The 26,459-nt window shown below is 33.1% G+C and overlaps 1 protein-coding gene across 4 annotated transcripts in view; it reads right to left on the bottom strand.

Annotated features, from left to right (window-relative positions):
- LOC121969662 (DNA mismatch repair protein MSH1, mitochondrial-like) overlaps positions 1 to 26,459 on the bottom strand; it is a 124,762-nt gene that overhangs the window by 74,624 nt on the left and 23,679 nt on the right. For all 4 annotated transcript variants that reach the window (XM_042519869.1, XM_042519871.1, XM_042519870.1 and 1 more), the window contains 4 exons: positions 25,382 to 25,546; positions 13,322 to 13,431; positions 10,538 to 10,643; positions 10,370 to 10,445 (listed from right to left, as the gene is read on the bottom strand). In XM_042519869.1, coding sequence (XP_042375803.1) covers positions 10,370 to 10,445; positions 10,538 to 10,643; positions 13,322 to 13,431; positions 25,382 to 25,546 — 457 coding nt within the window. The remainder of the gene's footprint in view (positions 1 to 10,369; positions 10,446 to 10,537; positions 10,644 to 13,321; positions 13,432 to 25,381; positions 25,547 to 26,459) is intronic.

The following is a 26,459-nucleotide window of genomic DNA, read 5'->3' as shown; positions in this document are numbered from 1 at the left end:
TACTTGAACATGAGAATGTATGATCAGGGCCAAGTTCAGATCCAAATGCTAGTTGAAACCTCAACACCAGCCCAATATTATGCTATTTTGTAGCAGTCCAGGAAACAACAGGCCACAGGTGGCAAGAAATCTCTTTTCTGACGATTCGGCACAACCTAAGGCAAGAGCAAGCTCTAAAGGTTGGCAAGTTCATGAGTATGAAGGAGTTCCAAGCTAATCTTGTTCCACAAATCGTTTTCTACTTCTCATCATCTTCTTTCTCCTAATCAAGCTGGTTGCACCAGAACCACCTCGTATTATTATTCAACAAAGGTCCTATACTATTTGACTAGCCACTAAAATTGTAACTAAAACTAAAATTGTAAACCTTGATTGATATTCAGTTCTCATAAATTATCAACAAAAATTGTCAAAAGTCCCAAATGATCCTACAATGCACATTTTATGTTATCAGACAGCATGCATTGCTAGGCTATATAAAGTGTGGCCTAGCAAAGTTTAAAGTATTGTTCCAACTTTGATCTTCGGAACAGTAAAATGTTAGTACTGTATCATAAGATACAGACATTTGCAACTCTTCCATATGATTCAAAACATATCAAGATTAACTCAAAGGAACTTTTTTTAATCTTCTAGTGCTCTTCCACTAAGTATATTTGCCTTAGTATTTAGAAAGTTAATTAAATTAAAAATTGAGATTAATAAAGTATCTCAACTAATAATTATACCTTATCAATATCAAACAAAACCAAAGAAAACCACAAAAGAAATCATGGATCATTTTTTTAAAAATTTATGTAAATCAATGTACTCTAGTATTCTAGTAAATTAAGACATCATCAAAATAAAAGAAAAAATAATAATAAATTATTGCAATAATTGACTCATAAAAAACATGAATTTACTAGGAGTATTGGAAAGGCCAAAAGGGATGATACGTTATTCAAAAAGGTCATCTTGTGCCTTAAAAGTTGTTTTTCCCTCGTCTTCAAGCCTTATGCATATTTGATAATCCCCACTTTTTAAATCAATTTTTGAAACCACACAAGAACCAGCCAACATATTTAATATATGAGCAAGGTAACTTTAGCAACAGCTCCTTCATTGTTTTTTAATATATGAGCGTATATAATGCCACTCTCTTTGCTCTCATACTAATTCTTGGCCAGATTTGGAAGAGATTATAATGCTAGTAGAAGTCTTTGAGAACTTTTACTTCTCTTGCTTCTAATTCTCCATTCTAGAAATGTATATTGGTTTCAATAATTCTTTCTTTTTGTTGATCATGGAAGTAAATGTGTTCTCCTTGATAAAATGATGCATATCTCGATCAAACAACCAAAATTGACTAAGAAGTATGAGTTATTTTCATGGGAATAATGTCACATCAAACAGAAACAATAATTTTCGCAAGAAAGAGAAACAAAACAACATTGTATTACCAAAATAGAAGTATAATTTCACATGTTGAGACACTCCACAATGGTTGAAAGTTGAAAAAACATTTATGTAGCTTTTTCCATCAGTGATAAGCTTGTATTCTTGATTCCCACAACTAATTGGCATCTAAAAATGGAGATATGTTGCCAATTTTCCACTAAACTTTTGGAGCAGTAAGAATACTCCTAATGTCAACTAATGATGAAGTGTTTTTCTGTTCTTCCAAATCAATCTTTATTAAAATTTTCATAATAAAAAGAATTTTAATCATTCATATCTTTTTGTTGTTTTGTCGCATATTCATGATCCACTCCAATGTCTAAACTCTTTTTGGGAAAATTATAAGTTATATGGATTGGATGCTGACATTTGAAACATTTGCTTTTGTTGTTTTAGATTTAAGCAATTCAGAAGGCAACTTGAGTCACTGCTAATTCAATGGATTGACAAGTTCAGCTCTAATTCTCACTTTTAATTTATTTCATGGAATGTTTTACTAAAACCCAAAATTTCTTACCAAAAATATGTGCATATCGAATGCAACATCAAAGCTTGCTCCAAGATGTAAAGCATCTTCATGATTTGAAATCTCATACCCAGTTCTTCGAAATGGTCAAAACATATCTTAGTTCCAATAAATTATCAAAATTCGATATTGCTTGATCTCCTGTGTCATATCAATGATGTCAACAAGAATCATATCATGTCAAGATTTAATACTCCATGGCATGCTAAAACTGAGATAATATATATATATAACAACATTAAACCTTGCATGTGTTGTTTGTCAAGAATCTTCGACTATCTAACTCCTTATCGTTACTTTATCAATCTTTTGTATATATTTAACTTCAGACAAGCTTTTCTTTAAGTTGATCCAATAGCTTATCATAATATTTGTTAGCAAATACTTCTCTTGTATTTGACACTTCACCTCTAGCTATGAGGTAATTGGTGGTTATCTCAATCTCTTTGTTCGCTTCAATACCAGTCAACCATATTTTTCCTAAATCCACGAGCTTCACTCAACTAAATTACACATTTTAATTATCTATCAAAATGTACCAATCAAAATATTCTTTTATTGTTGCAAGAAAATAAACAAATAAAGTAGGGTCCTCTTTCCCTCGACACTTCAGTTCGAACATTCTTTGTGATATCCCCAAAACATCTTGATAATTGGCCTCCATCTCAAAGAATCTTCTAGCCCACTCAAGAAAGGGTTATGCTTCTGCTAAATTGTAGGAAGCCTTTCTGAATCTGGTTTTTGTTTGCCTAACATGTGTTCCTCCCTGCTCTTTTTAAACTTGATTTCTTGGTAGAGAAATGAGGGCTTCAATACTCTTTAAAGGAGTTTGCAAGTGATCAACTTGTTTATTATGCAAATAAATATCTCATCTCACTACTATCAATCAACTTTACTCTAAAACTGCTTCCAAACCTACTAAGCATATTGACTTAGGCCGTGATACCAAATATGATGCAGCATGAGTCTGATTGTTTCAAGGATGTGAGTCAAAAATATGAAATTTAGTTTAAGAGTGTTGAAAGGGTTGTATAAAACTTTAGAAATTACACATAGAGGACCCTAGGCATGACAACTAGCACATTATATCACACAATTCAAAAGTTCTTTTATAGAATTTTGCTCTTTTTTCTATATTCCAACACACATATTTATAGTAACAGATGGACTCTTAGAACATAGGAAAGAAAACATAAATGCCTTATAAATCAACTTTGATTAACTCTTAGGATTTTTTGTAAACAACAATAATCAAACTTTTATCCCATTAAGTGGAGTCGGCTATCTAATCCTCCTACATCATTAGGCTTGATTCCCTATTATATCTTCATTTATATTTAAATAAATTATCTTGTTTCATCATTGCTAGTCAAGTCTTCCTTGGTCTCCCTCTTCCTCAATTAATGTGTATTTGTCAATCTCATATTGTCTAACTGGGTCATTTATTAGTCGCGTAGATACATGTTTATCTCATCTTAAACGTGTCTCTTAGAGTTTTCACTCAATAGACATAACCTCGACTTTCTTTCTAATATTCTCATTTTCCATTTCTTATTTGTCCATCCTAGTAAGTCCTCACATCCGTCTTACCATTCTCATCTCTATGACTCTCACTTTATGCTCGTGTGCTCGATTCATAGTCCAACATTTAACTTCATATAATATAGTAAATCTAACTGTCGTTTTGTATATCTTCCATTCAAGTTTTAGAGATAGCTTCATAGTCGTTCCACCCAAAACTCACTGTTTTTACCGTTCCAAAAGGGGACTAGCACCAACACACGACTGACACAGCACGCGACCGACATAGCACGTTACCGACACAGCACGCGTGCGTGAAGTTCAGATCGTCATCGTATGCGTCTTCGCATGCGTCCAGTTGCGACACAATGCGCAACAGAAGGAATCAATTTGATTCTTTCTGTCGATCACGAGATCACTTTAATCAAGGAAAAAACACTATATAAACGATGAAGACTACATGGAAGCATCAGCGACGAAGATTGGGTCATTGTCGGCGAGGGCAACTTGCTCAGTAGCGTCGGTGAGGCAGCGAGGCGACGACGCGGCAACACGGAGAGGCGGCGACGCAACGATCGCATTTTTTCAGCAGGTACCATAGTAAATTTTCAATTTAAGTAGAGAAGACGAAAGAGATGCTACGATCTGAATCGCGAGCTCGCAAGGAGAGGAGGGGGATGGCGAACGGCGAAATCGCAATAATTCACGAGAAAAAAATAGGCTTTTATTAAAACTTCAATATAACGGTTTTAATTAAAACAGTTATATTGAAATAAAAGATTTATTTATATGTTATAACTTATAATTGTTATAATTATTATAACAGTGTTATATTAAAATTTTATAAATATATATATATATAATTTCTAATTAATTATTATATAAACGATAATTATATATATATATAAATTAATATTAATTAAATAAATTGTTAATTAACTAATATAATTATAATATATAAATTTATCTTTATTAATAATAAAAGTATTTAAATTTTAAATTCATATTTGTAATGGATTAAAATCAAATTAAAATTATATACATAAACATGTAATATATTATTTAAAATATATATAATTTCTAATTAATTATTATATAAATTATAATTAACTAATATAATTATGACATATAAATTCATACTATTATTATTTATTATTAAAAATATAAAAAATAAAAATATTTTAATTAAAAATTTTGAATTTGTAATTTATTCAAAACTAATTTTATAAATAAAGATAGTTTAAAATTTTAAAATAATTTAAAAATCTATAAATAATTTTAAAATTTTATAAATGATTCAAAAATTAAAATAATTTTGAATCTTTTAAATAAATTTAATTTTTCAATGTAATACAAATTATAGTATTTAATTATTTAATATAAAAATTATATAGAATATTTATAAACAAAATTATCTAAAGTAGATCATAATATAAATAGATGACCAATTTCCTTTGAGTTGGAGTTTTACAAAATTAACTTAATTTTGGCTATTTTTCATGCATCGAAGTTTACATCCTTTTATTAATCTTTAATTTTCTAATTAATTTCTTAGTATTCTCTTAAGTAAATTAACTTAAATTAGCCTAATATTAGCAATTTGATCCTTTATGACCTAAAATTTATTTACACATGTTATAGCACACTTGCATTTTATTTTCATTTATTTTATGCATAATTTTAGTCATTTTTTGTTATTTTTTCATATTTTTTTATTAAACTGCAATGCATTTTTCCTAAATGAATCGTCATGGATTGTATATTTTTATAAATAAATAATTAATTAAGTGAACTAATAATTAATTTATATAATTATTATATATAAATTAATATTTTAAATTTATTTTTATATTAAATATAAATAAAATCAAATAAAAAATAAGAAAATTTTCTATGAAATTATTAGGAAACTATCACAGGAATCTAATAAAATTTATCTATTAATTATTTTATATATAAATATCTAATTATTTTATTACATGTATACTTAAAATAATTTAATTAGTGATATCTTAGAATATGAGGAAAATTGATAAACTGATTATGAATTGAACAAATAATTTAAATTTTTTATTTATTAACTAATTTATAGTAAATTTTTTCTATTAATTATTCTCTATATATATCTAAATTAATTATTTCATGCTTACTTAAATAATTTAATTTGTGATATATTAGAAAATTTTATAAGAAAAATTATTAAACTGTTTAATAATTGAATAAATAATTTAAATTGTTTATTTATTAACTATTTTTTTAAAATATATAATTTTAGATGTTTTGAATAAATTAGTAAATTATATATAAATATATAAATAGTAATTTTTATTATATATTATACAAACTATATAAACACTAACTATGTAGATATATATTATATAAATTAATAGATAATTAAATTGATAATTAATAATATAATTATCATATTTATTAATTAAAATTTTAATTTTATTAATTTTTATAGTTATGAATATTTACATTTTTATAACACATAGGTAATAGCACCAAAACAACAATCTTATGATCCAGCTTGGAAACATGCATGTCGATTAGAAAATCAATTTTATTGGCAATGTCTGTATTGCGATATGATTGGACGTGGCAGTGGGATCACATGCCTAAAACAACATCTTACTTGTGAAGATCTAGATGTCTCTAAATGCCCAAAAGTTTCTAAAGAAATTCGTCGTACAATGAAAGACAAACTTGATGGCAAAAAAGAATAAGTATAAACAACAACAACGTGAAATGCTTTATAGGCAGAGCTCTAAAGAACCAGTCTTTGATGAATTTGAAGGTCGTGGTGAAGATCCAAATGATGAAAAATTTTTAGCAGCTCTTAGTGCCTCTCGAACTAAATATGAATATGAGCAGCATATGCAACACGGTGGTGCTATAATTGGTGCTAGTGGAAGTGGCTCAACTACTGCAGCAACATTAGGGAGGAGTGAAAGTGTTCGTGCTACTTCAACACAAGATGGCATTGGTCGTTTCTTTCCTTCTACGGGACGAAAGCGTGCAATTGATATTGTTGATATTGCTCCACTAGCATTTCCAGACTAAGCTAGCAAACATACTAGGATTGATGATGCTTATACAAGGGAGAAGAAGAAATCAATAGGTCAAAGTATTGCTAAATTTTTTTATTTTAAATGAATTCCTCCCAATGCAGCAAATAACACATACTACTGTAGCATGGTGTCCAACATTCAAAAATCAGGACCTAATATTCAACCTCTGACTGCATATGAAATTGTTGGTCCGTATTTAGATGAACAAGTGGAGGAAATCAAAACTTGGATCCTATTAGGGGTGTAAATGAACCAAGCCGCTCGCGAGCTATTCGAAGCTCGATTCGATAAAAGCTCGTTTGAGCTCGTTTATTTAAGCTTGTTAAGATAAACAAACCAAGCTCAAGCTTCGCAATATTCGACTTGTTAGCTCGTGAACACGTTCGTTAAGCTCATTAAGCAACTTTTAAATAAAAAAAATAATAGTTTTGATATTGAATTTATACATTTTACACTCTACTTATGGAAAATATAGACAAATATATTAAATTTATTTATTAGAATAAAATTATAAATTTTAAAAATAATATTATAATTTTCTCTAAATATATAATTTAGTTTTTAATGAATATTTAAATTTATGATTTATATTTATTAAGCTCGTTTAGGCTTGATAAAAGCTCGAATAAGCTCGTGAGCCTTAAATATATTCATTAAATAAAGCTCGATCTCGGCTCGATTATAAACGAGCTAAGCTCAAACATTCAAGAGTTCGGCTCAGCTCGGCTCGATTACACCCCTAGATCCTATCATGCAAGAAGCAATGGGGCTTCTATAGGGTTGCATTAATGTCTGATAGTTGGACAAGATCTACACGGATGAGCATAATTCCTTTATAATCATCATTAGGTTCACGGATTAATGAGGAAAGTTATTAATGGGGAGATTCTACGACTAGGAGCAACTAGGTTTGCAACTCACTTTCTCCTATTAAAATTATTGTTTCAGAAAAAAATCGGATTGAAGGTCATGTTCACTTCTGAAGATTGGGAAACCTCTCAATACTCTAGTTCTACTAAAGGAAGGGAGGTACAAAAAATTATTATATCTGCTAGATTTTGTGACTATATTTCATATACTCTTATAGTAGTAGAACCCTTGTACGTCGTTCTACGTAAAGTCGATATGGACAAGAAGTCACAAATAGGCAACGTCTACCATCTAATTCATGAAGCAAAAGAGAAAATTAAGAGACGTCTACAATCACCAAGTATCAATATTATATTGATATAATCACTCTAAGATAGGACAACCAAATGGGAAAACATATTCATTTGGCAAGTGCATATTTTTTATGATAAAAAATTTTTTAATATTGCTATTAATAATTATATATGATTAATTATTTTAGGTTATCACCTCAATCCGACATATCAATATTGTTATAATCTTGCCACAAATGAAGATCTATTAGTAGCCCTCAGAAATGTAATATCAAGACTCCAAAAAAATAGAGAATTAGCTACTGAGGCTATTAATGAAAGTCGATTATTTCGAGAGGCATATGGTGCTTTTAGCGATTTTGTTGCAGTGCCATGCAGATATAAAATAGATGCAAGTAAATATAGAAAAAAATATTACTAATTATTGTCAACAAATATAAAGACTATTTTAATTTTATTCTTATTTATCTTACAGCTGAATGGCCATTACAATATAGAAGATCAACCCCAAATTTAAAAAAGATTGCATTACAAATTTTCTTACAAACGTCTTCAAGTGGTTGCGAAAGAAATTGATCAATTTTCTCCCTCATTCATACAAAAGTACGCAATCGTCTTTCTTATCGTCGCTTGGAGAAGATGGTCTGCGTTCATTATAATATGTGTCTTCAACTAAGAGCGATAACAGAAGAACAAGAACTGGAAAAATAAGAGTCTAGTGATGTAGACTCATTTGATATTGGATTTGTCCAAACTAAGGATGATCCAATGATGGATTGGTGGAGTGCCATGGAGGCTGAGAATCCCTTACTTAATGAAACTGGAGATCCACCACGATCATCTCAATTTCTTACTCAAGAGATTGAAAAAATACAAACTAGAGGAGATGTCAGTGAAGAATATAATGATGAGGCTTTTGACTAAGAAGTTCGATTTTCCGGATCACAACCGAGACATTCTCAAACATCTCAACCTTAAAGTCAACCAAAGTCCGTAGATAAAGACAAAGATAAAACTCCTGCATTTTTACTAACGAGAAAAGAAAAGTCAAAACTCCTGCTTTTAAAGAAAGGGGTCAATTGAGAATTAGTGAAAATCCAGTCAATGTAATTAATGAGCAAGAGCATGATGATAGTGATGAAACATCATCACCTTCTAACACTATAGTCTAACGAGAAGTTTGAAATGATGATAGTGATGTCAATAATAGTGCAAGTACTAATGGAAGTGATGGCAGTGGTGATGCATCCGGTGGTTGTAGCACTTATGTTCCCCCTACTCCAACGCCAGAGCTTTGGACATGTGAGAAAGATTACACACATACAACCCAAGATTATCATGGAGGTAGAATTATTAAAACTCAGTATCAACGTCGATTTAAGGGTGACAAACAAAAGAAAGCTCATAATTATTATCATATGCTGGAGAGTTTAACTGAGATTGATTCTGATCGAAGTTCATCATACTCTCAGCCTTCTTATTATAGTTCTGATGCATTATATGGTGATCCATCATATCAGAGCTCAGGGACGTATGCTTATCCTTATCCTGTACCTGTTCCAATTCCATTGGTGCCAGTTCAAATTCAACTTTTAGTGGTCAATCGAAACATGATGATGGGCATATGGAGAAATTAATATCAATATTGCATGTCATGGGATGATTATTTAATCTAGGTTTGGAAAACTATGGAATTGATTTAACCAGAATGTTGAAAGAACCAATGCTTCCATGTGATTCACATCCCTCCTTTTGATATTAGTAAGGTATTGTATTATGATGTATCAACTTTAATTTGAGTTGTTCATATATCAATTTTGTTTACACAGAAATATATTTATTTGTTTTGCCTAACATTTATATTTAAAATTAAAAACTATCGAAACTGTATCGGCACGGTACGATACTGAAATTGTATCGATCTGGTCTGGGACTGAAACTCTAGCACGGCTCGAAATTTTAAACCATGATCCATTCCATTTCAACTATTATGCTTATATCTTATGTAAAATATCTCTATCAACCCCTCCATCCTTTTGTAAAAACGATCCTAGATATTTACAAGTAACCCATTATCTCTGTCTTAATAATTGTTTTGGAACGTCTACTACTACTAAATTTAAATTTTATATATTGTCTTTCCTCTACTAAGCATAAAACCTTTTCCTTTCAATGTTTCCCACCAAAAAACACTTTGCTTCTCTTTCTTTTAACCGACTCTTTGAGACTTTGATTTTCCAAACTTTGAACTTTCTAACAGCTATTGGATTTTACACTACTTTCCCAAATCAGTCCATCATTATTCAATGTGTGTCAAGCAACTATTGGAATCCTTGTTTCTATACTTCACAACTTTTAAAGGAGAGTGCCAATTATCTCTATCACTCACATGATTAAATATTATAAATTTTCTCCTTCAACCCCCACTTTTGACATGGTATGTCACAAGATTACTTATACAGACAATTACACAACCAAATAGAAAATCAACTCAAATCACTTGCCTAATTTAACAATATTCACTTTGAGTTATCAGATATTAATATCAGTAGAATATATTTCTTTAAACTGCAGTAAGATACAAAAATATAAAATCATTCTAACCCATGTTTAGACTAAAAAAAAAAGGAATAGCATGTTCTACTTACAATGCTGGGAGCCCAACACAATCTGCAGGAAGTAATACTTTCAGCAAGCTAGGCACTCCCTCAGTTGGTAGCACACCTAATAAAAATGTGGTAGATTTACTAATCAAACTATAGAAGGAAAAATTAAGCCACAAGTAAGCCATCTGTAGTACATAAATATCAACTAACCTATTTGAGTTGCTGTTCCAAGATACAAAGGTTGAGGTCTTTTACTTGATGAAATAGTCACATTCCTGAAAGTTAATTCTTGATCGAGGCCATAAATCGCCCTTACCTTCAAAAAACGAAAGGCCTTTACTTATCACATACAAAAAACACCTCCCAAATAAAACTCATATGGTCAAACTCAAAAGGTAATAACAAATTGAAATAAATAAACAATGATCAATTCAAAACCAAGAAAAAAAAAGTCGCTTTAGAAAATCCATTTAACTTAATAATTATATTGGATGCTTAATTTGATCACCTCAATACACAAAGTTAAAAAAGATTGCAAACAAATTAAGCTTTAGTTTTTAGCTTTAGTGACTAATATTATCTATTTCCTTTTATATTTACATTTATAATCTACTTGACTTTTACATGTTGAAAATGAGCAACAAGGAAATGAGACCTTCTCTAATCCTCTATAACTTGCTGCACAGTTTGATTTGAGAATCTATAACACTAGAGCAATCCAAGTTTTAAAGGCCCGAGAGACCTTCATTACTCAATAATGCTTTTGACTTGTTCTTTTCAAACATTTGTGAGAATTTATCTAGTTAGTGATTTGATACATTTAATGTGCTTGGAGATTCTTATTTCATATCTAGAACACTTGGATGTAGTAAAACAATAAAAAATTCTAGCATTAGATATAAATTTAGTTTTGATTTTTCCACGAAATTGTAATTATTAAAGTGGGCCAAAATAGAGAAATTTGAGCTTTTTCATATTTTAGAGTTATAAAATATTAAATTTATGTTTAAAATTAGATTATGAATTTTGCAACTAAATTATATTTAATTTTATAAGTGTAAAGCAAAGTTCAAAATCTCAAGTCGGTACCACAGTTTCAGTCTTTCACTAGACAATGTTGTTTGGGTATCATGTCGACAATCCAATGCATGATGCTAGGAGTGTCAATTCGGATGGGTTGGGTGGGTTCGGGTCAAGTTGAAGATCGGTTACCAAAAACAATCCCAACCCAACCCGAACCCGAACTAAACCCAAAAACCCTAAACCCGAACTCGGATAACCCGACCAACCAGCCCGACCCGGAAAAAACTTTTTTTTTGTTATTTACCTATAATTCTTCACTTTTATCTCAATATTTCATTATTGCTATACTAACATTTTGCGATTTATGTACCTAAAACATCTAAATTTTCAAAATAAAATTCAATTTAATCCCTAAAAGACCCCTAAATACTAAATTCAGGTCGACCCGAATCTAAACCAACCCCTAAACGCCCAACCCAAACCCGACCCGAACCCAAAAACCCCCAACCCTGACCCGATTTTTATCGGTCGACCGAGTCAGGTTGGCTGGTCGGGTTCATTTTTAACACCCCTAGATGATGTCGATAACAGATTGAAGGTTCAAGCATGAAGGAAATGAAGTGGTATCGAGTTTCAATAATTTATCGAAAACATACATTTCCACCATTTCACTTAGCACGGAACAAAATTAAGCCATGGTGTAAAGTCTATATAGAAAATGAAAAATATTAAAATTTGAATCAGAACTCACTTAATCATATTTAAAAAGATATAGATTTAATTTTTTTTGGTAAAATTAAGTTAAATTTTGAGGGAACAAAATTGCCTCACAATAATTTTAAAATATATATATATATATATATATATATATATATATATATATATATATATATATCATAGTGCACACCTATTGCAATCAATGATGTATCTTGATAATCTAATGAAATAAACAAAAAATAATAAATGAATTTTTGACAACTTAATCATAAAAAATTTATTTACTCAAAATCTCATATCAAATCCTAAACAGCTCTCAACTCTTCAATGCACAAACCAACGGTAAAAGATGTTAAGGAGGATGAGAACCTCACCATAATCTTGTTAAACCATAATTTTCTTATCACTGGCTTGCATGATCTCACTTGTCTTTCCCAAAATCATAAAAGTTGAAAGACAAAAAAGAAGCTTCGCCAATGTTATATAGCGAAGTTTATCCTATTTAAAATTTTACATCTTAAATTATTCTTTTAGAATTTTAGGTGACTAATTAAAATGAACTAAACAAATATTTTGAATTTCAAAGGTTGAGTGAAAGTCAATTTAACGGTTATGAGGATTTCATCAAGTAGAATAGTAATTAGGAGCAGTTGGGTTCAAAGTGTGCTTAATTTGGATTTATTTGGCTTATTTAAAACAAAACAAAATTTATCTATGCAATAGTCCAATTCAAGGGTCAGTGAAATTTTTGGAAGGCTATGATTTATTTATACTCCCCTCCCCTTTCGCTTCATGCACTTTCCTCACTCTTCTCCTACTTCTCTTTCACTACCTCACAACATTGCCTACCAAGCACGGCATTCACCCTCAATCAAATCGCACTCACTTTTCCCCTCTCCTCCAATAAGTCTTTTTCTCTCAATCTCTCTTGATCTCTCTGCCTCTTATCTCTTTGTTATCGCCACGAGCACCACCATCGCTTAGGAATTCACACACGCAATTGTGAAGCAAAGAGAATAGAAGAGTTACAATTCAAGAGGCTCCGGTGCTAGTATCAATGTCTTCATGTCTTCTTGTATACCGGTCGGCAGGTGGAATGGTATATTATGCACATGCAAACCAACACAGCTCAATACTTTAAACACTTAGTTAAAGTTCACATGATCAAGGAAGATTACTAATGTAATTAGAATAATATAAAGAAAGCATGGATTCGCTTTTATACAAACACAAGATTATCTAAAATTAACAAACCTGGGATAAGAGTTCCTCAATAGGATCGCCACTAAACCATTCGCAAGGTTTTCCATTACACTCCCCCCATAAAAGACCACCCTTGCCAAATTCTCCCCACCTAAAAGTACCTGCAAGCAAAAAGTGTTAAATCACCAAATGGAAGATAAGTTAATCATAGTTGTGTTATTTCAATACTTGCACATTCCTTAAATGACTTGTTACTTAATTGAGCCATTTCACCAAATTTGAGGTAAATCAGTGTTATTAAAAAATGCATATATAAGATGAATTTTGAAATTGACACATTAAAATTAGTAACATGGCTTTTTAATTTTGTTCTAACTTTGATACTCGATGTTTTCCATCAAGTTATAGCAAACCAAAGTATTTATTGGTTAAATTAATGAGTGTATAAATCAAAATTATCTAAAAAATAAAATCTTCTATGTCAATTTTTCATGGACAAATTGATTTTGTAATAAAGAGTATCTACGATTAAAAAATACTATTACTTATTCATTATTGAGCAAATGCGTTAACGTTTATTTTTATTATGAGTTATTGAATTTACTAATAAATCCATAGAAATTTAATTAAAAAATTATTAGAGTTTTTCCTAAATTTAAATATAGCATTATTAAACCGAAAACATTTTTAATTAATTATCAAGATGTGCTAAACAGTATTATAGCATTAGAATTCATTTTTAAATCAATAATTAATTCATTAAAATATAATTTACATTATTGTATAAAAAATATTGTTTTAAACATAAAATTTAACACCTAATATTTCAATGGAAGAGAAAAAATATTTGAACTTTCATTAGAATGATACAATTAAAAATTTGATATAATTCGTTATTTGAAAAGAAGTTCATAAATTTATATAGTAACAAAATACAAGGACATTTCTTGCACATTGCTCTTTTAAGTAAATATGCCTTAAGGATTTTATCCAATATTGGGTAATTTGTTATTGTAAATTATGTTCAAGATTATATATTGTACAACATTGTTTCCTCTCATTTCTATATATAACCAAGGTTTCCCTTAACAATATCCTTGAGTAACGTAGTAGATTTGATTTACCAGGCTAGTAACCCATCAAACACCCATCTTAAAATGACAAAACATTAATTTTATTTTTGCATTACACTCAAATCAATCACTCTCTCTCAAACATAAAAAATTTCCCTCTATGCCCTACCCTCACATGCAATGTGGTATAATTGCAACCATGGCTAAATTTCAAACAAAGTCCATTCGCATCCTCCTTAAATTCTAACCACCAATGTGACTAGCACTACATATCTCATTTCTCCACTTTCTCCAAGATGAAGACCACAATCACATTCCTCATCAACACTCTCAAGTTCTAAACGCAAGTTTATTTCTCTCTTAATAGCTCCTCCAACCATGCAATCCATCAGAAGTTACTAACTTGTTATTCTACATAATGTGTCTACATCGTTCCTCCAAGCAGACACACACGGCCTTCTCCAAGTACTCTTGCCAGTCCCTAGACATCTCATCATCCTCTATTACCTCTATCTACAAAGGCCACTTAGGAGCAACCTAAGCAAGGGTCATTCTTTGCAGTTGAACCTCAATTTATTATTTTCACAGCCAATATATCAACCTCAATTTATTTTTTGACACCAAAATCAACTTCATCCACACGTTCAAATACACTCATCCTAATTCAACAACTAAGGTTTCTGATAGACTAAATCAAAAATCAAAACTAATTTCACGTTCAATGGTGACCAAACATTATGGAGGTTCCCCACAACAAAGAAATAGGGATGAGAGTCTATCTCAGTCAATAAGAATGCTCCCCAATACATCTTTGCATAATTCAACCTCAACCAATTTTTCAAGAAACATTTTAAAGGATAAAACCCATATTTTCGTACCACTAAAAGAACGCAGCAAACTTAAATTATAGAAACATATGACCAATTGAATATGAATGGGTTGTGACAAGAACTACCCTAAGGTTACAACACTGGAATAGTGCTTCAACTCTAGTGAGGTCCATTACTCTAGACAAGTAGAAAAACAAACAACAATTTGAATCTGAAGGTGTAAAAAAAAGCTAGATACAATCAAAAAAACAAAATCACTCTTCCTCAACTTTGTAGAGAGGGGAAAAGAGCTAACAGCCATAAGCAGTGGCATAAGTGATCAGCAGCTAAGTCTTCATGCGACAACACAAGTGACAGTTGCATGTAAACAAACTAAGCTAAGCTTGCCTATACCCAAGTTTGTTCATTTACTTATCGAGATTATTTAAATTTCTTCATTTAAAAATTTTATCAGGCTCAACTAGAAACATAGTTCTTATAATTTAGGTAAAACAATAATCAATAAATGAATTAAAAATTTAATCTAATAAATAAAACTTATAACATTTTTCATATTTAGCATATTATAGATAATTTAAAATTATAAAACATATAGTATAATATTTCTTAAAGCAATAAAAAAAATAAAATCATAATTGAAATTTAAGCAAGTTAATGAATAAATTGTTTTGTGAGTTTTGTTCATGAGCATTAATGAGTAGAGCACACTAGTGTTCAAGCTTATTGGATTATTGGATTCATAAAATCTATACTTTTAAATGAGCATAAATGAACTATTCTTGAGTTAATTCTTATTTCATGAACTTGTGTACCTTCCCGATAGCAATTGCATGCGATGACACAAGAAGATAGTTGCAATGACATAGATTGAGTCGAGCAACCAAAGGGAGATCGAGAGAGAAGAGAGAAGGGCTCAAGGCTACTTGGTGATTAGCAATAGCATCTAGCAAAGATGGTAGAGAAGTGCTAGCAACAGTGACATTGGGCAAGCTATGTGGAGACTAAGGAGAGAGAAAAAGATGGAGGAGGGAGGTCACACGACAATAGGGCTCAATATGATCGAGGAGAGAGGACTTCTAAGAGAGAGGGATTCAGTGTCTTTGTGTCTTGATAAGCAAAAAGCTTAAGGGAGAGGCTTGTGTAGGGTTAGCGTGTCATGGAATTAAGAGGAATATACAAGCGATTTAAGATTATAGCACCTAAACTTTATTAAATATAGAGAGCTCATCATAATTTTAGTTATTTGGAAGGTGTTTTATAATATTTTAAATTAAAATTTCTCTCCCCCTTTTCCTTAATACTCTTGATTCACTTGATTCTTTTGCCTCTTTCGCAAAACCATGAATGAGGATCAAATATGATTCTACTCCTCAACGAGTTCACACGAGCATTACTTCTCCAAGACTACTTTTGCAAAAAAGAGATTGCAATATTCGTTAACCATGTGTAATCTCTCCTGGAAACCCACACCCACAGGCCAATATGACTATTGAGCAACCACCAAGCCAGCACAGAAGATTCAATCACTAGCTAATTCTCTCCTTTTCAACTGATATTTCTTCACAAAAGGTAGAAACTAAGGTATTTTTTCCCACGATTAAAGCTTTCCCTTTTCCCTTAATCTTTCCTTGTCGTGCAATGAAAATGATCAATGGAGGCCAGTAGTGTGCAATCAATCTGATTCTGTGTGTCCAAACAATGGTCTTGCCTACAGGGCAAGCAACAATTGTATCTATCTACTTCTTCCTCAAGAGTTGCGTGAATTTGTTCAGCCTGTGATCAACAACCTTGTTCCAACTCGCTTTGTCAAGCTTCAATATTCATCTCACAGCAAGTTTGTGATAGCAATTTCTGATCCTCAAAACAGTAAGTGATATATAGGATGATCCCTACTCTTCCGTTAGTTTACATTGAATTTTATGCTTTATTTGAATTTGGGCAGCAACCCCAATTTTAAGATCAGTGCGTTCCACATAGTTGTTGGGTGATTTTCAAATTGGCTGAAAGTGGTATGCTATATCAATAAGTTCATCCATGTTTCCTTCTTGAATCCCATCTCAGTGGACTTTAAAAGAGGTAAGAATCTTTCCCCCCGTGTAGGAGTCTTCATCCAAAAATAGGGATTATATATGGGAAATAATTAACTGAGTAAATTGCTTAGCTGCGTGCTATTCTGGAATTGGTCTAAATTTTGTGTTTAGCCTCTAAGAGGACCAGGCAATAGCTTATAGGTGCACCAACTTTGTCCAATGAGATTTGCAACATTTAGTGGTTAAAATATTTAGATTTTAGAGGCTTGTTGGAGCAAGTTTCGATATATATTAAAGTTGTTTAAATCTGGACAGCAAGGTATCAAGGTCATAACATTGCTCCTGATGCCCTCTAGTATGGGCTCAAAAAGACCTTCAAACTCGGGGGCGTATGGTAATGACTTAAAAGGCTATCGCCTAAATCTGAAGGCTTGCACTAAGTGTTTATAACCACTTAACCACTGTACTAATTGGAACAGTAGTGTATTGAGGTCACAACCAATGTTAAACCATCCTTATTGTCCTTATTTGGACACTACAACAACAAACTTTAGAACCAAAGAGTTGGGGAGTGTTGGATCTTTATGTAGCTAAATGCCTAAAGCTATAGTCATGAATAGGTAGACTTTGGTAGAACTCCAATCAGTGTTCTAAAAATCAGCCTAGGCAGCCGCTTAGGCGCCACCTAGGCACTAGGCGCCAGCCAGTTGCACCGAAAACATGCTAGTCGGTCAGCCTAGAGGCCTTAGCGCCTAAGCGGGATTAGGCGGCCCTAGGTGCCGACTAATCGGTTGAATCATCTAGGCACAACAAAAATATGCAAGGTTTTCATGATTTTTTTAGTTTGGGCTTTTAAATTTAAAACCCAATTAAAAAAACAGAAATGTAACATTTTTTGTATTAGGCTTAAGCTTTATAAGTCCTAAACTTTGGTCAAACAAGAAAATCGATTTGTTGGCTTGCCCTAGCCATAAATACCAAACTTTATCTTCATCGTACAAAGTAACCAGAGTTGGAGAAATTAGAGCAAATGAAGAAGCTCACATTTATGAGAAATCAGAGAATTAAAAGGCTGGAGAAATTGATTCAAAGAAAAATTTGTTATTTGATCTTTTCTTAACTAAGCGACTTGGAAGTGATTGAATTGAAGGTTGGCCAAAACTCCATCCTTTGGAAACGTCATTTCATCATATAACCCTAAAGAAGCTCTAGAGTGAGAGAACTTCATAAGGATGATTTTGCATCCGAAGAAGAAGAGGAGGATCACAATGATGATATTGAATTTGTGTCCGATGAAAAATAAGTTATTGAAAATTATGGAGAAGAAGTAGAATAAATTTGTGATATTTTATTAATTGTGTAATTTTAAACTCATTTTAAATTTAATGTTATTGTGTTGGAGTTATAGAATGTGATTTATTATATAATTTATGTTGATAATGTAGAATCCGCCTAGCGGTGCCTAATCCCCGCCTAAGCAGCCTAGGCACTAGGCGCTGGTCTGATGAAGAATAAGTTATTGAAAATTATGGAGAAGTAGAATAAATTTATGATATTTTATTAGTTGTGTAATTTTAAATCCATTTTAAATTTAATGCTGTTGTGCTGGAGTTATAGAATGTGATTTATTATGTAATTTATGTTAATACTATGGAATCTACCTAGCGACATCTAGTCCCCGCCTAAGCGGCCTAGAAACTTGACTCCAATTAATTGAAGAAAGAAAGCTATCTCCTTTGTGCACAACATGTTTATGTTAAACAATTGGCTCATAAGTTATCTCCTTTGTCCACAACATGCACATTTTCTCATACTTAACATTTGCTTAAATTCTGAATCACGTGCTTATTTGTTATTTTTGCAAGTTTCATTGCTTCCTTGCCACATGTAATTGTACAACCTCCTTAGCCATGCTAGTTTATTTTAGGCTCTCTTTTTTTGGCTTCTTTATAGCTTACTCACACTAGAACTTAAAACATGTTCAAAATGCTAGGTGGAATTAATTTATATTGTAAATGGAAATAACATTACATCATATACCACATGCTTAAATGCTAACCAAACAAAGAAAGTGCATGTTATGATAGATCTAGGCTAGCTAGCATACAACCACAAGCATTTTATTACAGGTAATAACACTTGATCAATAGTTGGTAAGTGAAAGGGTTATTATACTAGATCAATCATACTCGTGTTTGAGTATGCATGATGTACCACTTTGATAATTTAGAATGCAAGGGGATAACCATGGGTCCATTGGGCTCAAGTAACAAAAAGATTAAGAAAAACTAACTATACAATAATGAAATGATATAACAATACCTAATGATTGCTGCACATGTTTATACTTTGTTGTTTACCCTTGTTCTGCAAATTATTTGTTGATATTGTTGTATTTGTTGGTGCAGCGGGGCCGGCAAGAGGGGGGTGAATTGCTTGGTTACAACCAAGAAGGTTGTTAATCCAAGGCAGTAGAAAAAGCACTAAAAGATCTCCTTCTTTGAAGGCGGAGAAGCCTTTTACACACTAGAAGCTCAGAACTATTGCTAGAAATGAATACAGAGTTGATTGCTTGATTGATATTCATTTCCTAGCTCCAGGAGCCTTTATATAGCTCCTGGAAAGTTTATCTCGAGGGTTCAAGGCGCCTCCAACAGGGGTTCAAGGCACCTCTAATAGTTTGATCGGATAAAACTTTATCCGAATCCAAACAGCAACTTTGGCCGAGTCTAAGGCGCCTCAAACAGCCTTGGAGGCGCCTCGGACTAGTCTGAGGCGCCTCCAAGCTATCTGAGATGCCTCAGATAGTGCAGGCTGCAGAGGCGCCTTCGGCACTTCATTGAAGGTGCCTCCAGCTCCTTTTGACTTCCATTTGGCTTCCGATGCTCCGATAGCTTGGGTGATTGCGGCCAATCGAAAAAGGACTTACTCGAACCCAATTCCCGGCCTTTTCCTCGAGCAGGCTTCCGTCCTGGCTTCTCGTCCCTCGAACGTCGTGCACGTTCTTCTCGTCCACCGGTGTACGCTTCCGCAGCTCTCTCGTCCTTCGGACGCACCGAGCCCGTCGGCTCCCTTCCCGTGTCGTCCTTCTTGCTAGCTGCGTCTTCTGCTCGACTTCCTGCGCTCCTAAGTTCCTGCACACTTAGAAACAGGGATGAGATAACTAGCAGGACCTAACCTAACTTGGTTGATCACATCAAAACACTCACGGAGTCCAACAATCTCCCCCTTTTTGATGTGCATCAACCCAAGTTCAAGTTAGGGTAAAAACAAAAAATAATAATTTTAAGAAAAATTACTAAACTAAAGTTTAAGCAAAAATTGCAATTATATAATTCGCAACATAAATTAGATAAAAAAATTTTAAAAAAAATTTAATTTTCTTAACTCCTCCTAAACTTGTACCTAACTCTCCCCCTTTGATCACAGCAAAAAGAATGGGGTAAAAAATAATTTAAAGGTTAAATAAAAATTTCTAAGTAACAATTCTTTTTCAAAACTATTTGTCTAAGTTAAAATTTTATGCAAGAAATATTTCCAAGAAAATGATTTAAACAACTTTTCAAAGCATATATAATTCTAATTTTAATGTTTTACCAGAAAGTTAATTAAACATTTTATTTCGATATTTTGATTTTCGCGACGAGGCACTAGGCCTTCTTGGTTATTGGAGCAACAACCACTTCCTTAAACAAAACCTCATAAAGAAATTGTAATATTTAATTTTCTCGCTGAAAGCGTTACCCTTTTTTTTTAATCCAGCACAGATCTTGGAATCCAATAAAGATTTCTACCTACTGGATTAATCAAAAATTTAGGGGGTATACAATTGGAAACTTTTCTAAGATGTCCCTAATTTTTTCTAATATACTAATTCAATTTCCCGTAAATTCTAAGTTTTGATTTTGGGAATTTATTTAAACATGTATTATTATTTTTCAACTTTTCAAATTCGATTTTCAATTTTTCATTTTCTAATTTTAAATTGTCAAATAATTCTAATGAGTATGAATTTTCTAGTTTCTTTTTCAATTTAGCGTTTTCTTTTTCTAATTTTGCTAGATCTTTCGTAAGCACTTTGATAAATTGAAAAGATTGAGTAGGGGTGAGATCACGTACCTTACCTCACTTGGTGATGCTCCCCCTTCATCGTAAGTTTCCTCTTCTGATTCTCCCCCTTGATCTATACTCATCTCTGAGTATGAGTCATCTTCAAAGAGATGGTTGGCCATCAATGCCACTCCTGAGAAGCCTTCGATTTCTGACTCGGAGGTTGAAGAATCGTCTCATGTAGCCTTCAAACTCTTGCGTTTAGAGGGTGTCGGTCTTCAAGACTTTTTCTTGTCCTTTTTCTTTGATTTGGGGCAGTCATCCTTGATGTGCCCTTCCTCATTACAGTCGTAGCATCGAACCGTCCTTTTGCGTTGATTCTTCCTTGACTGCGATCGAAATTTATTAGTTTTAAGAAATTTATTGAAACGTCTTACCAGTAGCGCCGCTTCGGTTTCGTCAATCGATGCTTCGGAGTCGGGGTCGTCCTTTTCGGCTTGTAGGGCAATGTTGAGGTTCGACTTCTCTACTTGTTTGGGCTCTACAAGTCGAGACTCGTGAAGTTCGAAAGTAGAAAATAAACTTTCTAAACTACTTACCTCAAAGTCCTTAGAGATATAGTATGCATCTACTAAGGACGCCCACTCCGGAGTTCTAAGGAAGGCGTTGAGCGCATACCGGATAGAGTATTGGTTCGTTACCGATTCGCCGACATTTGTCAGTTGCGTTATCAGCTCCTTGATTCTCGCTTGAAGTTGCGCTACCTTCTCACCATTGTTCATCCGGAGGTTCATTAGCTGAGTCCTGAGGATGTCCCGCCTTACCAATTTTGCTTCTGAGGTACCTTCGTGAAGCTCCATGAATTTTTCCTAGAGGTCTTTGGCGGAGTCGTAGTTTCCGATCCGACTTACCTCCTGGGGCGGCAGAACGCTGAGCAGGTAGAATTCCGCCTTTCCGTTGGCCACAAAATCTGCTTGCTCCTTCTTCGTCCAGTTGTATTCTTCCTTGTCTTTAGGTGCTGTGAAACCATATTTCATAATAAGAAGAATATAAAACTCTGTTTTGAAAAGTATCTCCATTTTGCGTTTCCACGTAGCGAAGTCTTAGTCGAACTTCGGGGGATGAATGTTCACGCCGGCCATCGTCTTGATCTTTGTGCTTCAGTCGGCGGTTAGTCCTTCTGAGGCTATCAGGCTCTGACACCACTTGTTGGTGCAGCGAGGCCGGCAAGAGGGGGGTGAATTGCTTGGTTACAACCAAGAAGGTTGTTAATCCAAGGCAGTAGAAAAAGCTCTAAAAGATCTCTTTCTTTGAAGGCGGAGAAGCCTTTTACACACTAGAAGCTCAGAACTATTACTAGAAATGAATACAGAGTTGATTGCTTGATTGATATTCATTTCCTAGCTCCAGGGGCCTTTATATAGGTCCTGGAAAGTTTATCTCGAGGGTCCAAGGCGCCTCCAACAGGGGTTCAAGGCGCCTCCAATAGTTTTGATCGGATAAAATTTTATCCGAATCCAAACGGCAACTTTGGTCGGGTCTGAGGCGCCTCAGACAGTGCAGGATGAGGAGGCGCCTTCAGCACTTCATTGAAGGCGCCTCCAACTCCTTTTGACTTCCTTTTGGCTTCCGATGTTCCTATAGCTTGGGTGATAGTGGTCAACCGGAATAGGACTCACCCGAACCCAATTCCCGGCCTTTTCCTCGAGCAAGCTTCCGTCCCGGCTTCTCGTCCCTCGAACGCCACGCACGTTCTTCTCGTCCATTGATGTACTCTTCCGCAGCTCTCTCGTCCTTCGGAAGCACCGAGCCCGTTGGCTCCCTTCCCGTGCCATCCTTCTCGCTAGCTGCGTCTTCTGCTCGACTTCCTGCGCTTCTAAGTTCCTGCACACTTAGACACGGGGATGAGATAACTAGCAGGATCTAACCTAACTTGGTTGATCACATCAAAACACTCACGGGGTCCAACAGTATTATCCTATCAGCTATTTCCCTGACTAACATCTCAGTTGTCTTGCCTCTAGATTTAAGAAAGGTAAGTGTTGAAGGTGTCAAATCACTAGAGTTGCTCTAAGACAAATTGTTATCGAGTTAATTGGAGTTTTTCATCCGCGTGGAATCAAGCATTTTCTTTATTTTTTGCTTTTTATATATTTTTCCAGTAGAAAAATTATCTATTCTATCTTTTTTTAACAGCCAGGTGTATTTTAAACAATTTTATTTTGATAATCTGTACTCGTATTTCAAGTTGAGCCATGTGCATCCAATTTTTATCTCAATGTCACATGGGCAAACATAACATACAGATAATAATGATTGAATTAGCTGACAAATAGGGAGGGAGTCATTCAGGTTGTGACATTTGAAATACCCAAAACCCTAACCCCAACTAAACCTAGAAGTCTGCCGAAACAATCTATTTTGGTTCAACTTGGTCTACAACCGATCAGCCACAAAACTTCAATTTACATGTGAGTGCAAAGAAAAATTAAATCAACCACACCTGATTCCTACGCTTAATTAACCAATTAACCTTTGATTAGCCTCCAATGGGAACCAAAAACACTAAAACAACTATTAAACAATTTAGTTCATCTATAAAATACAAATATAATGCCTTTAAGACTCACTCATTGCTATCATTTATCTAAATCACAATTAAATTCTGGAATATAACAAACTACATTTTATCAAACTAAAAAAAAATTAACAAGCTTGATAAAAAGCTCTATGTGTCATTAGGCAAAATGCTACTTGTAGTTTTCTATTGTTGTTTTATTGCCACACTTTCATAAGCAATTTGGATGCACCCCTCCAAGCCCACCGGGTATAGCCAAGTTGGTCGTCATGGTAGATTTGTAGAAATTGGCAAGAGTCGATTCCTGATGAAGCCGAGAGAAAATACCCTCCCATGAGGTCGCCTGTTGGTTCCTGATTTAATTTTCTATAGATAGCTATGGGTCGGCCGTGTGGACTGCTTGGGTAAGCGTATGACCTTTTGTAGAAATTGGATGCACCCCTCCAAGGTTCAAGTTTTCAAATTCCAACTGACACATAGTAGAGTGGGGTCTTTCCATTCTCTGTTAGGTCTTTTTTCAATTCATATTATTATGGTCATGTTACATTATAAAAATTAACATTGTCTAATTGTTGAACTTTTTCGCACTTCAATATTCATTTGTTTGGTTTTATAACAGATATATTTATATTTAGTCAAATTCTCATTTCTCAATTGTCAGTTAGCTTGTCTGGATTGATTTTTCAATTTGAAGTGAAATTCAACAAATTGAGTAATTGACCCATTGGTTTGACTAACAAACTAGTCATCTAGAGCTTTTCTTAATTCAATTTCTGGTCCGATTCTTATACTATCGTTTAAGGTTATAGTAATGAATGTTATACGTCAATATACTTAGTTATTGGTCACGATGTTTGAGTCATAGTATATTCTCTCAATACATCAATATTTTTCCCCTGAAGTATATGAAAGTTAGGAGGAAATAAAATAACAAAAAAAAGGTAAATCCTGAGAGACTTGAGAGAGGAGGAAAACATGAACAATGAAACAGATGGATGAGGAAAATATACAGTAAGACTGAGAAGGACCTTCTGTATAAAAATGATAGTTCATTTTTTACCATCAGAAGACCATCTGTGGGTGGTTCTCTACGTTAAAAGAGGTTTGAATCTCAATCTGTATTTGGCAATGCAAGAATGCCCATTAATGTTATCATGAATACCAAAAATCCTAAATTAGTTCAGAATTCATCTATCACTATAAAATAGATAAAGATGTAAAATTAAATGGTTATATAGCATGACGAACTTAGTTTATAATTGAGTGAACACTTAAGACATCACTAAAGTTTAGATTTTCTCTCCAAAACTGGAAAAATAAAGACACTAAAATATTTCTCCTCCCAAATCTATATGATGCCCAAATAGGGAAGAGTGGCAAATGAGAAAGAATCATTCTTTTTTGGTAAAAAAGTAAATTTCTATAGAAGAATTCTGGTTAGATCAAAGAGATGATTAGATCAAAAATATGTTAAACAAATTATGCATTCTCAAATAAACCTCTCTCAAGGACAAAGAGTACATTTTAACAAAAAGATACTAAGACAGCACCTGACAAATTATGTCTTAACGAAGTGTGCAGATATAGATGATGATATCGACAAGTACGAAGCTTTGTAACTACTGCTTCTTCTGTAAGACCGTCTTCAGCTGAAAATGTCTTCATTGGTTCAAGGACTGAGATCATGCAATAACCCTTTGCAGAATGAGAGATCCCTAATTTCAAGCATGTTCCAGTTAGAATTTAGAAGAAAATGAATTAAAGATCAAGTAGAAAAAGTAATATGATGAATAACAAACAAACTACTCGAAATTCAACATCTGAGATATGAAGAGTAATGTTCCTCTGCATGACAATCAAACAACCTCCCAAGAGCCTGAGATTACAAGAGTCACCATCACAGTATTTTCCAGATAGTTGGAGAAAATCTATTAAACAGCTTTATGTTTTCAGAAAGTAAACATGGTTTATCATATAATAAAGTGGAATTTACATTCCCTAATTTTGAACTCAATTTAACACTATGTAAGCCTGTTTGCCTACTCAGATCTCGAATTAATAGTACTTTAGAAGGTTCCTTAGGTGAATCACAAATGATTGCATTGAGGTAACCTTCTAACTGTATGATACACTAATGCTGATAGTATAGGTTTTCCCATAGATAGAATCTCTATATCAAACTACTTTGCTCTTTTAAGAAGTAATCTAATTCTCTAGAAGAAGAAGATGGAGACTACAGTTGTCAAACAAGTGCTCTTAAAGGGCCAATGAAGTTGTATTGTAACAACCAAGGTTTAAAATTTCGACCCATGCCGAGGTTTCGGCCTCAAACCCGAATGATATAGTCTCGGTATCATATTGTGCCGTGCCGATATGGTTTTAGTATTTTTTTTATTTATATATAGTAATTACTAGATAAATATTATGTATAATTTGAAAATAAGTTGTATATTGATTTTATATAAGTTCTCCATTATTAAACAACTTAATATCGTTAGAAATAACAATTAAATATAATTTTTTTTAAAGAAAATTGATCTAGCAATAACTCGAATTAAAATTGATGCATTATAATATGTTACCTTATCAATACCAAAAGGAGTGACGTGAACCAGATGAAAGTATTGG

Source organism: Zingiber officinale, chromosome 4A (genome assembly GCF_018446385.1).
Source record: "Zingiber officinale cultivar Zhangliang chromosome 4A, Zo_v1.1, whole genome shotgun sequence".
Taxonomy (NCBI): domain Eukaryota; kingdom Viridiplantae; phylum Streptophyta; class Magnoliopsida; order Zingiberales; family Zingiberaceae; genus Zingiber; species Zingiber officinale.
The sequence above is the reverse complement of the archived record's forward strand: the minus strand, read 5'-3'. Positions and strand labels throughout refer to the sequence as shown.